The sequence below is a fragment of the Camelina sativa genome, chromosome 16 (assembly GCF_000633955.1).
Source record: "Camelina sativa cultivar DH55 chromosome 16, Cs, whole genome shotgun sequence".
Classification (NCBI taxonomy): domain Eukaryota; kingdom Viridiplantae; phylum Streptophyta; class Magnoliopsida; order Brassicales; family Brassicaceae; genus Camelina; species Camelina sativa.
Genome location: NC_025700.1, coordinates 17208462 through 17222041, shown reverse-complemented (window position 1 = coordinate 17222041; position 13580 = coordinate 17208462). Strand labels below are relative to the sequence as shown.

Sequence of the window (13580 nt, the reverse complement as noted above, 5' to 3'; positions counted from 1 at the left end):
ATCTCTGATTCTCAGTGTTCTAAACTGGATTGAAGTCGCACAGTCTGATAGCAACAACAACAACAAGAGACGTGCATGCCATCCAAAAGCATCAAAGATCACTAGAAAGCTCAGAATTAAATTGAAGAATCCTTGAACCACTTACACTTGCTTTAATGAATACACGTTGTAGCCTTTTACAGCTTACAAGTCTATTGTGTTCTTGGTGTAAAAAAAAGAATTTTCACATATTACTGAAGTAAAAAGGAATAATTCACATATGATGGTGCACAGATTAATGAAACTGATTTTGTGGAAGGCTCAAAGAATACAACAAGTACAACAAATAACAAGCTTTGGTAGAATCAGATGACCCAGAACCAAGCAATGACAGACCCAGCGGCCAAACCAATAACCAAGAACATCACAGTGACAATACCTGCGGTCTCTGCGTGTTTCAATGGAACCGATTTGGGAGCCAGAATAATCAAGACGCTTGTCAAGTACCCGTTGGTGAGTCCCAATAAGCATGTCAGTATAGTTACCGGAATCTCAGTCCTAAGAAACATCGGACCGTGTAAGCAACCCCAGAAGAGAGGGTAAAACAAGAGCCTGGCAATGCAACCACCAACAGCTATTTTCTCATCCATCAGCATGTAAACAGCGGTGAGAGACTTGCCAACCAAGTCAAACACGTTGTAGGCTGCAATGAGTAGCACAGGGTACCAATCATTAAGAACCTCCGAATGAACATCCTCCGTAATGTAGCCAGGGAATATCGACAACGTCACCATGTATAGAAGAATGATCCCAAAACCATGAGACTTAATCTTCGTCACGATCTCCCAGAGTGTCTTTCTCCACACTGATCCTGTTAAAGAACCTTTCTCTTGACTCTTCTCTTTGATTAGTTCTTCCTTTTTACGCTCTTCGTGGTACTTGATCACCGGAAGTCTATGAACTATGTTGAACAACACAGCACAGATCACCATAACAACAATCCCCACAGCAAAGTATAGATTCGCACTCTTTCTCAAACCATCAGGGTTTTGAGGGTACACAGCTTTAGTCAAGATCCTCAATAGTGAAACAAGAACACCTACAAATCCATAATTCCCAAACACCTTCTATGTTAATCTAAACCAGAGAGGTCCAGAGCAAACAAATCAAAAGAGAGAGATGAAATATTTACCGGAGCCAGCAGTTCCGGCGACAACAGCTTGCATATACCTCTCAGGCATTTCACCGGCGACGCCGATCAAACCTCCCTGCATAAGTGCATCACCGAGACCGGAAAGCGCAAGGGCTGCGGAGGTTATATCGAATCCGGCGTATAAACCGACCTGTCCTTTGACATAAACCAGATCCAAAACAGGAACCACAAGCAAGGCGATAACGAAAAGCAAGAGGCCGAGATTGATTCTAAAGGTAGCGAGGCTCTTATGAGCATAGAAGACAACGATAACGGAGAGACATACGAGACCAACGAGGAAATAGACAACGGCGAAGATCCGATCGACGGCGGTGGAAGGGTAGAGGTAAGAGAAGTAATCGACGGCGGTGATGAAAGAGTTCCATGGAAGAAGGAAGCCAACACCGAGGGTGAAGTAGATGATGTAAGCGAAGTGGAAGGAATCAGAAGGAGCTTTTCTGATTGATCCTTCGTGTGGATTGAGGAGAAGAGAAGTTTCCGGTCCTGGTTCCGTGTCAGTTGCGATTCCGGCGGATTTATCGGCGGTGGTCATTTTGAAGTTTTGTTAGTTTTTTTTTTTTTTTCTCAATTTTGGGGATTTTTGGGAATTTTGCTGACTTTGGGATTTAGTGGTTAAAACGGTGTGGTTTTTGTCTCTGTGTGTGATTAATATAACGGTGTCGTTTTATTGGCCAAGCAATAATTGGGTTGGAGATAGAGATATGTGTAGCGTAGACGCATTAGTTGGAGTATTTTTCTCTTTTTCTCTCTCTTTATCGTTTTTCTTTTTTTGTTTAGCAAAGGTTCTAAAACGTGCATTTGTTAAATAATACTTTTTATATAATTGTTTTAGATGTTCACTCTTCTCAAATTGTAGTAGTGGTGCATCACCATTATCAAGTTGTATGTATGTAATGATGCTTTGTGTCATCTAAAACAAATATGCAATGCACGCTAGCTAGCTATATGGGTAGAATCAGACAACACAAAAACCAAATCAAGCTAATACAAACCCCTAGATAACCAAGAACATCAAAATGAAAGTACATACATATACGGTCTCTAAGTGTTGCCATGAGAAATATTCATATTAGAAACAAGAATACAGCTTCAGTAATATATACTTCCTCCGTTTCAAAATATAGGATGCTTTAGCTAAAACACGCATATTAAGAAATATTCGCTTTTATAAAGTTTAACCAATCATAAACAAAACTACATAATATATATAAAATATAAAGTTAATCTAAAAGTTGTATAAATATTTAGAAACATTCTATATTATGAAACAAAAATACTTATATAAACATCATATATTATGAAACGGATGGAGTATTAAAATATGGCAGCAAAAAAAATGTAATATATATATATATATATATATATTATAAAATGTGGATTAATCCGCCGATATATGTAATGTAGTATAAGGCAAAAAAAAGAATCTGTAGTATACGGCAAAGTCTGCATATGTTTGTGTTCGGTCTAGCCTGACCCGAAATATTTTCAAATCTATATTTCAAAGCCCAGTCCGGTCAGGGCTACAGGACCTTTTCGGGTTTCCTTACAAAAAAAAAAAAAAAATCAAACTTATAAATCTATAACATGTCTTAAAAAGAGAAATTTAAAGGTGCATTATAAAACGAATTTGGTTTACCAATCACCAAAAAATAAGTAAGTATTCATATTGTTTTATTTACAACTATTTTTTTGTTTGTTTGACTATTTTGTTATTTCATTAAGTTTTATTTTCTGTTAAAAAAACTTTTACCATTTCGTGTCACTTTTGAGGTTTTATATGAAAAACTACTAGTTAAATTTCATATATATATATATATATATATATATTTTTAAATTGGAAAATATATATTTTTCGAATTTATCTTTAAAAAAAAATATTTTTGAAATTTCTAGTATTATTAGGTAAATAAACAAAGAGCGTATAAGAAAACATTCATATACTGCATATATAAATAAACTGTATATAGAGGAACGAATCGTGGGGAAGAAGACACACACACACACACACACACAAAAAGCCTAGGGGATGTACCAAAGATAGACCAAGAAGAAAGAAGAGAAGACGATCTTTATCGATGTTAGAATCAACATCATCGTCGTCTTTACCCATCGAGCTAACAACAGCGATACTCTTAAAGCTACCTGCGGAATCTGTTGTGAGGTCTCGTTACGTCTCGAAGCACTGGTCATCAATCACCACCGACACTTACTTCACCAATACGTTCAAGACTCGCTCCTCAGCACGGCCATCTCTTCTAATGTTCTTCAAAAACAAGGACAAAGTGTTCGTCTTCTCGTTTCCGCAGCACGATAAGAATACAAAGCCTCATTCGTATTCTTATCATGTGGATAGTTACCATATGAAATACCCCATAGGCTGCAAATTCTCGGTCAGCGAGTCAGTCCACGGCTTGATCTCCTTTCGAAATTTAGCAAAACCCCGTGATTTGGAACCCTAGCACGAGACAGTTTTTAACCTTACCCAAACCCATAGAGGAGTCCCGGTACGGTGTAATAGTCTTTCTAGGATACGATCCAATCGAGGGTAAACACAAAGTTGTGTGCATGCCGTCTAGTGAAGCCTCTGACGAGTGTCGGGTTTTAACATTGGGATCAGCTGAAAAATCATGGAGAACGGTTAAAACCAATTACAAGCATCGTGCTTATTACCGTAGTTCAGGGCGATGCATCAACGGTGTTCTATATTATAATGCCTCCTATCTTGATGAAGATTCGGATATTTTCATAATAATGAGTTTTGACGTCAGAACTGAAAAGTTCGATATGATAAGATTCCCCATTCGAAGATTTTTGGGGTAAGCTGATAACTTATAAGGGAAGGTTAGCTTGTCTTGATAATTATAATCTCATGGAAAACGATGATGGTGTCACAATGTGGATTTTGATGGATGCAGAGCAAAGTCAATGGTCGTGTAAACATTTTCTTACACCTTTTATTCGGAGTTTGAAAAAAGTTTACAAAATCTATGGCGTCACGGATGCTGGTGAGTTTATTTATGTCATACGCACGTTTCTTAAATCGTTTGTTATTTTATATTTTGATCCGGGGAGAAATAGCTTGAGACGAGTCGAGTTTAAAGGAATCGCGGATGAAGACTTTAGGTTTAAGAATGGACTTGGAAACAAACGTCTGTGTACGCTCTTTTCTTTCCCCAATCACGTCAAGACTCTCATGTCTTTGTAACAATCTATTGATTTTTTTTGTCGCTTAGAATAATACTATATAATTTATGCAACTCTATGATTAAATTTATAAGTTTATATCTTGTGTGACAGTTTCTATCTTTCACTTCTGCAAGCTTTTCATAATTTTATCATTCCTTAATATTCATGATACTACAAATCTCATTACCAGATGATCAATATGACCAGATGTATCATTGACAAAACAATCATACGAGGCATTGATCAAGAACGGGATCGGTTTTGTCCATTAACTTGAAAAGAAAAGCAAATGTCTCCGGTTAGCAAATGAAGAATCTGGTATCACCAACTCGGAACGTGCACATGGCATTGCTCCAACAAGTGTCTCAATCTTGTCCTCCTTGCTTCAAGAGTAAATTTCTTCAATAGATTTTACTCAATGATTATTTCGCAAAACAAAAAAATGTTTGCAGCTGGGAAAGAAATTAGATATTAGGGAAAAGTTGCAAAGCACATTTTTAAAACTTAATTAGTAACTTGGTAGATTTACTATTTATAATTTGCACAATAATCACCTTTTACTTTGTCAAAAAAAAAAATCACCTTTCACTATCCACTACTATTTACATTACTTTTTAACCTTTAAAAAAAAATTATTTACAAGTATGCTATTAAAATATTTTTTTTTATTATTTATTACATTACCCCTTGAATCTAAATCCAAAATACTAATCAATCTATATTTGTTTTCAAAAAATTTTAGGTATGAAAATTGTACTCCCTCCGTTTCATAATATATGGTGTTTGAGAGGAATTTTTTAATTTCATAATATAGTATGTTTTCAAATTACTATGCAAATTTTAGTTTAATTTAATATTTTATATTATGCAGTATTGTTTCTGATTGGTTGAACTTTTTAAAAATAAACACACTTTAATCTGCATGCTTTTAGTTAGAACATCTTATATTTTGAAACGGAGGGAGTATATTTTAGCATCTACTATTTGATATCCATTTTGTTTGACGATTTGTTTTTATTATGTAAAATAAATTACATAAATAATTATTTGTACTACTCATTAAAAGTACAGATGTAATTCATACAATTTCTTAAGTGTACGGATGAATAATAATAAATATATGTTAAGTTGTACAACTCATTTAGTGTACATATGTATACTAATATATACATTTTCATCTGTACACCTAATATAAAGTATATTAAATATGAATAAATTAAAAATATTTATATTTTTGTATTTCTGTACACCAGATGAGTACTACAGATGCAACTACCCTTTTGTAATTTCACACACTACACTTTACCCACTTTCTCAATTATCACACAACTCTTCTATTACACAAATAGTAAAACCTACCTATTTCTATAATTATAAATAGTTTATGTACTAAATCCAATTAAGTTTTCAAAATGTACTATTTTGCAAAGAAACCTTAGAAATTATCTTATGAGCTTTCTGGTGATATTCTTTTCCTAAGTCATGTTTTTCTAATAGAATTTACATCTTTAATATATTTAGAAATTGTTTTTATTCTCAAATCATTAAGGTTTTTTAGATGCTTTAATTTTGGTTTAACTAAAGGATGGTATGTATGGAAAATCATGGGGAGTTTTTTTACAAAGACCGGTTTTAGGGGTGGGGGGGGGGGAACAGTAGATGAAATCTTTGAAGCTGTTAAGGAAAATGATATGTTCCAGCCAAAGTTTTAAAGAATTTTGTTGGTGTCGGTAAAAGATATGTTGATGAAAATGATATTTACACTAGTTTTAACCAAACAAGTTATTTTCTTGGCATATTAAAAAGAATTTGGACATGGATCATATATAACATAAACCTGTTTTTCAATATAACAATAAATTGGTTTAATGCCTTGATATATCAAAACTATTCACAATGGTCATAATTTTATTTGTAATGGTATGACATTTAAAATAACATATGAAAACAAATTGAATATTGTTGGATTGTGGTGTGTTGGCTATAGGAGGACTGCATGTTGGATGTGTATAGAGCCTATTACAAGCTGCATGAGAGATTGAGAGGGAGAAGCACATGTGAGAGATGAAGAGGTTGATGCATCAAGAGATTGTAAGATAAAAACCTTTTGTCCCAAAGTGGAGCTTGGTTGTAGAGACAAGAGAATTGTCAATTGTGTGAAACCTAGTTTAATCTCTTGCTCGAATGAGTACACATATGAGTAATCTCATGGAGTTAGGGAAACAATAAGAACAAGAGATGCAAGAACAAAAAAAGAATTGGAATAACGAGTTGCTCTTAACGGGTAAACGATATGTACAACAAATCCACAAAATCTTAACCTCGATCTCTGTCCACACAATTTGGAAGTTCAAATCCAATTTCCCCATAATTTGAAAGTTCGAATCCTCAGTCCCCCCATAATGTCAAAATCGTGGTTTAGCATTGGTTTGTTGTGATGGAAGATCTATTAACCGCGTGAAAATAAAACTAAACCAAATTAACCCAGAAATAAACTCGAATCAACCCATTTAACAATACCTATTAAGCCTAAAATCCATAAAACATAAAAATCCTCAAATCAAAGGAAAACCTAGAACTCTAGAAACAAAAAATTCCCAATTGATCTAGAGTCGAAGTTTGCAACGATGGGTTCGATTGAGTTGGAGACGAATGTTGTAGTCATTCATTAAGAGGATATTGGGTCTGGTCCGCCAGAGGAAGGAGGATAAGGTCATCCAATACGAGACGATGAACCTGAAGATAAGATCCAAGGGAGCGAGACGCGTTTGAAATCGAGAAATTTGTAATGGAGTTTGGAGACGAACCTTCGATCTTTCACGATGAGTATCCGGACAGTGAGACTGATGAAGATGACGAAGCTGGTCGGGAGAGAAAGTGTAGAAACATCATAAGTGGAGATGGGACTTTGTACAATCACCATAAATTCTTAAACGCCATTGCCTTTAAGGATGTTGTACTCAACCATGCTCTGAAGACTGGATGAAACATCGCATAGTCTAGGTATTCTTAAACGAAGATTGCATTTAGATGTGATGGGAATGGATGTATCGCACAGTCCAGGATGCATGACAGCTCATCTCTCGATCTCATCCAACAATGTTTCGTCAACTCACTTGAAATTGTGGTTCTCATCGATAAGCTATAAAGCACAGAGAATTAGAATCAAGTTTAGTTAGAAACAACCCAAACAAATGAATCACATTACCTTAACTGATGCAGCATAAGCACAACAATAGTAGCAATGGTAAGGATTAGGAGCCGACTGATATATCATGATTTTTAGGTGTTTTTAGCCATGATATAAGTCTTATTTATAGAGTCTTTTTGGTATTTTTAGAGTCTTTTGAGTCTTTATAGGATTTAGCATGGATGAGAGCAAAATGAAGCTAAATAGGAGGATTTGGAGCATAATCAAGCATTGAGGCTTAGCTACTAAGTTGGGAGACCAGTTCAAGAGTAAGCATCGGTCGATACAAGTGATGGTGTCGATCGATGCATCATCCAACAGAAGAATCGGAAGTTTTCCCACAAGTTTTGAAGATTTATAAATCTGCCCCAAAGTTTTCCATATTTGCATCATTAGTCTCTGGACGTGTCTTAGGAATATAAATAGGATTTTTATGGTCATTGTTTAGACCTAAGCTTTATTTTTCGCTGCAACTTTTGAAAGAGAACCCTGAGAGATTTTTAGAGAGCTTTTGGAGAGAATAATCAAGACTCCTTTAGAGAAGATTCAGAACTCCTTTTCTTCTTCCTTTAATCTCTTAATGCTATCTATTTTATTCGTGATTTTTGTTCCTACAATTATGTCTGAGTAGATGTGCTTGTTAGGTTTAGGGTTTCTCATTAGGGATTTCATGGATTATTAGATTAATTAATTGTTTGGATTCATTATCTTTCTTGTTCTTCACCATAGGTTGTTATTAATGCTAGATCTTTGATTAGTCATCTGGATTTAGATCTTAGGATTATTGATTGATATGAGAATATAATTGATTTTCCTGACAAAAACCTTTGGTGAGCAAAATTATTTCTTGCAAAGAGATTTGATTTAGTAATTTTGTGAACTTATCTAAACTTGATTTTAATGCTGATTTTTAACCTAGAATTTTACAACGAGATTTGGATTTTCTGGTTTTAAATTTAGATAATATTTGCAGTGAGAACTGATTTATTTTACAATTGTGTTTAGAGTTCAAGAACGGTGTTTAATTGTTGAATCCTACTTGCTTAATTAATTGATCTGATTTTCCATGATTTCTTGAGAATTTCCCTAAGCCTAGCGTTTCATCCATCTGAATTTACATCTTTTTATTTTCTGTTTAATTTTGCAATTTAATTACAATATTTCTGTTTAGCATAATTAAAAGATTATTAAATCTATTGTGTGAATCTGGAGTGTTTAAGGATTCAATCCCTAAGTACTACAATTGACTTCTTAATTTGAGAGAGTAGCTCTAGGGTTAAATTTGAGCATATCACCGACTTTGAAATCAACGCCACAATACCAGCTCCACACCAACACATCTTTGGCACACCCATAAATCTTCTTCTTTGTTGCACATTTGATGTTCCACTTACAGATCCAGATAAAATTCCTCATATCAAAGCTTAGATGTTGAAAAAAGAAAATCGAATATGATCAAGAGATAAAATCAAAACTAGGGTTCTAAAAATTTTCAATTTGGAGATTCTTCTAACTGGGTATATATTTCGGGTTGTGAATAACTCGAATCAGGTCTCAATTTGGTTTACTTTATTCAATTTTTGGTTTGATCTCAATTTTTTTTTGTTATAAATCGCATTAACCAACCTTTATGGGGGACCAAGGATTCAAACTTTCGAATTAGGAGAAAAATGTATTTCAACTTCCAAATTGCGTGGATAGAGATCTTAGGTTCAGAATATGTGGGTTTGTGGTGCTATATGAAAGTTCTTTTTTATGATATTAGAATATAGTTCTCGACAATATGTAGGAATCACATCAGAAGCCAAACATGCTAAAAAATTCTCTATTATATTTTTTATTTCACATTGAATTGATGAACCGAACCTACCAATGAAACGTATCTACTAGCTAGGTTTTTTTCTTCGATATGACTAAAATTTATAAAATAAAATTAAGATTTTTCTAAGCAAAACATATACCTAGTAATCAAAATAACATTAAAACAACCTTAAAAGCAAAAACTTTTATTATTATTACAAAAAGAAAATAGAAACCAAAAAGATATCACTTAGAAGTTTTATTTTTTCAAATGACGAAAACACAATTACAAATGATTAAATACTTCACTTAGAAGAAAAAAAACCATTCTCTTTTTAAATCTAAGTCACTTGTTGGTGGTGTTAGGAGCACCAACATCAGCAGCGTCGATAGCGAGACCATCAGTTTTTAGGTTGGTGATGGTTCGAGCCCATGGAGTCTTCATCTTCTTCAACATTAGGAATTTGATTCAAATCCAAAATCATATTTTGGTTCGAATTCAGATTCAGATTCAAATCCAGATTCACATTCATATTGAATTGATGAATTTTCTGTGGAATCTTTCGAAAAAGTTCAATAAGAAAATCACTTTGGCGTTGCATCGATTTCTGCTGATCTTGATTTTGATTCATGTGACCATAATCTCCAATTGGGACAGCAACTGCATCTGCAACAACAGAAGGAGGTAAACGAGAAGAAGATTCACCATTCTCCATAAAGTTCTGCATCCTGTAAGTAAGCTTGTCTATATAAGTATCAACAAAAGAACTTAAATCCTGAAGATCCTTCTCACCAAGCTTATGCACATCAATCTCTCCTTTAAGACAACCAAACATAATATTTTGAATCTCAAAATTTTGGCTCTCAGTACGCAATTTTTGCAATTTCGCTTCCTCTTTAGCAATCCTCTTACGCAGAAAACCTTCTTGATCCACCATCCTTTTATTCCGATCGTCCATCGGAACCTCCATAAAATCTGATATCACTTTCTCAGCGCCTTCTCTTGATGGCCAAGCCTCAGGGTCTGGGGTATACGGACTGTAGATAACCGCACACATCTTGACGTCACAGAGAGTCGACAGCTCAGCAAGTTTCTTCATCATCCCTTTTTTCCGTTTGATGAAGCTTCTTTTTCTCGATGCTTCGTTTTCTATAAGCAAATACTTCATTTTTCTTTTCATGTTCACTATCTTTGTTGTGTGTTTTATTTTGTTGGCATGAGGTGTTTATATAGGAAATGAAAGGTACTTCTACCCGTTAGGGATTTATTTCATTGCTTGCTCATTACCTTTAGATTTGGTTGACTCTCAGATATCATATCCGCTTTACTCCTACGTGTAGGCATTTGATTGAATATAAAATGATAACTCTATCATTTTAAAGATAGTTAGTAATCCTATTTAGATATAATACTTTTTATCGGACATGAAGATAGAGATATTGTATTAAAAGTAATTTTTGTACTCACATAAGTATTGTGAGTTGTATTTTTATTTAGGATGTCCACGTTAGTAAAAAGTTACATGAAAATTGATTAAAAATATTTACGATGTATAAATCTAAATTTTTTTCATTTTAAATACTAATTTAAATGGATAAAAGTAAAGTGATAAAAAATTAAGCTATGAAAAGGAAAAGATTTGTGGAAGAGAAAATAATAATATAGATAATGTACTATATTATATGTTATAAATATCAGTTGTAAGACATTTAAACGACCAAAACCATCTACACTCTCACTTTTTGTTCAACTATTATAGTGGCTTATACATCGATTAGTTTATGCGTCTGATTAATTAATTTATGATATTTTATTCAGATAAAAAAAAGTAACGTTAATTTATCCTCCTACTACTTATATTAGTCAATTTGTGTTAAGTGTAATTTTTAAAAGAACCCAATAACGTTCATAGATCCATTTCTACTTTAAGTACAATATTAAGATTTGTATGTCTTAATTACTTCAGTTCCTCCATTCAATAAATATCACACATAAACGTAGTTTCGTTTCTCTGATTCCACAAGTGGTACAATTCAATTAGACATAAAACATAAAAAAAAAAAACTACAGAAAATTAGGAAAAAAGGTATTTAGAAACATTACACGAGTTTGCCTCCAACCAGTGAAGCTAAAGATAGGTAGCAAACGAATTCATTACAAAATAAAGTTTTTGGATGTCTTGTTTCAAATTTGAATCTCAAGCAAAACAGTACTCATCGACTAGTCCTAACAACTGGTGGTTTTGGATGTCAGACGACGAAAGAGATTAACTAACACCAAAAAAAAAAAAAAATCTCCACACCTATGTACGTTTATAGTAATCAATGTTCACATACTAGTACGTCTCAGACTCGATTTTAAGCTACATATTATTTAAAATTCGGACCAAAAGTGTGCCGGCCCAAACAATAAGCTACATATTATTTAAAATTCTTTTCTTACACAATTTATATAGTTATGTGTATTGCCTATTTATTTCTTGACGATATATTAGAGTGTCATAGTTCAACTTACTACTCTTTTTAATTAAGTGTTTATTTTTGATTAAAGTTTCAGTTATTTTTTTATCTCTTGTATGAACTTTATTGATCAATTGCGAAGCTTCATTCACTTCGAGCCCTTCAACAAACATAACATTCAACATGGTCTACGTTAAAAAAATGGTATACTTTTGTTGAAACCTGTGTGTTAAACACACATCTTTAAGTTGTTTGCATGACCCACTGAAAGAACACTTCTCAATTTTAAGGATGATGGTTTCACAATGTGATGGATGCAGAGCAAAGTCGATGGTCTTGTAAACATTTTCCTACACCTTTTATTAGGAGTTTGAAAAAAGTTTACAAAATCTATGGTGTCACGGATGCTGGTGAGTTTATTTATGTCATACGCACGTTTCTTAAATCGTTTGTTATTTTATATTTTGATCTGGGGAGAAATAGCTTGAGACGAGTCGAGTTTAAAGGAATCGCGGATGAAGACTTTAGGTTTAAGAATGGACTTGGAAACAAACGTCTGTGTACGCTCTTTTCTTTCCCCAATCACGTCAAGACTCTCATGTCTTTGTAACAATCTATTGATTTTTTCTGTCCCTTAGAATAATACTATATAATTTATGCAACTCTATGATTAAATTTATAAGTTTATATCTTGTGTGACAGTTTCTATCTTCCACTTCTGCAAGCTTTTTCATAATTTTATCATCATTCCTTAATATTCATGATACTATAAATCTCATTACCAAAGTTCTTTGTGATTTTAAAGTAATACCAAAACATTAATGCACAAGGAAGCACTTTGCACATATATACCTAATTTTAAGTCTTAAGTGATCAATATGACCAGATGTCTCATTGACAAAACAATCATACGAGGCATTGATCAAGAACGGGATCGGTTTTGTCCATTAACTTGAAAAGAAAAGCAAATGTCTCTGGTTAGCAAATGAAGAATCTGGTATCACCAACTCGGAACGTGCACATGGCATTGCTCCAACAAGTGTCTCAATCTTGTCCTCCTTGCTTCAAGAGTAAATTTCTTCAATAGATTTTACTCTATGATTATTTGGCAAAAAAAAAAATGTTTGCAGCTGGGGAAGAAATTAGATATTAGGGAAAAGTTGCAAAGCACATTTTTAAAACTTAATTAGTAACTTGATAGATTCACTATTTATAATTTGCACAATAATCACCTTTCACTTTGTCAAAAAAAAAAAAAAAACCACCTTTCACTATCCACTACTATTTACATTACTTTTTAATCTTTAAAAAAAAAAATATTTACAAGTATGCTATTAAAATAATTTTTTTTTATTTATTACGTTACCCCTATAATCTAAATCCAAAATACTAATCAATCTATATTTGTTTTCAAAAAAATTTAGGTATGAAAATTGTACTCCCTCCGTTTCATAAAATATGATGTTTTAGAGGATTTTTTTGTTTCATAATATAGTATGTTTTCAAATTACTACGCAACTTTTAGTTTAATTTAATATTTTATATTATGCAGTATTGTTTCTGATTGGTTGAACTTTTTAAAAATAAACACACATTAATATGCGTGCTTTTAGTTAGAACATCTTATATTTTGAAACGGAGGGAGTATATTTTAGCATCTACTATTTGATATCCATTTTGTTTGACGATTTGTTTTTATTATGTAAATTAAATTTCATAAATAATTATTTGTACTATTCATTAAAAGTACAT

The 13580-nt window shown here is 33.1% G+C and overlaps 3 protein-coding genes and 1 pseudogene across 3 annotated transcripts in view; 2 read left to right on the top strand and 2 right to left on the bottom strand.

The window, feature by feature from the left end:
* LOC104753751 overlaps positions 1–146 on the top strand; it is a gene marked incomplete at its 5' end in the record, with an annotated part of 3593 nt that extends 3447 nt beyond the window's left edge. Inside the window, one exon of the mRNA XM_010475954.2 lies at positions 1–146. This exon is cut by the window's left edge and continues 23 nt beyond it. Coding sequence (XP_010474256.1) covers positions 1–136 — 136 coding nt within the window.
* Positions 133–1801, bottom strand: LOC104750875 (equilibrative nucleotide transporter 1-like). Its single transcript, XM_010472726.2, has 2 exons — positions 1172–1801; positions 133–1078 (listed from the first exon to the last, which is right to left on the bottom strand). The coding sequence occupies exons 1-2, from the start codon at positions 1722–1724 to the stop codon at positions 345–347; spliced, it is 1287 nt and encodes a 428-aa protein (XP_010471028.1). The 5' UTR covers positions 1725–1801; the 3' UTR covers positions 133–344.
* On the top strand, positions 2564–4397 carry LOC109129520 (annotated as a pseudogene).
* On the bottom strand, positions 9636–10549 carry LOC104753750 (MADS-box transcription factor PHERES 2-like). The gene has a single exon (XM_019238057.1). The coding sequence runs from the start codon at positions 10547–10549 to the stop codon at positions 9770–9772; it is 780 nt and encodes a 259-aa protein (XP_019093602.1). The 3' UTR covers positions 9636–9769.

Excerpts from the sequence above, each read along its gene's own strand:
- LOC104750875 (XM_010472726.2), bottom strand. The coding sequence starts at position 1,724 with ATGACCACCGCCGATAAATCCGCCGGAATCGCAACTGACACGGAACCA. Across the intron at positions 1,079-1,171 it reads CGCCGGAACTGCTGGCTCCG|GTGTTCTTGTTTCACTATTG; the intron begins GTAAATATTTCA and ends ATGGATTTGTAG.
- LOC104753750 (XM_019238057.1), bottom strand. The coding sequence starts at position 10,549 with ATGAAAAGAAAAATGAAGTATTTGCTTATAGAAAACGAAGCATCGAGA.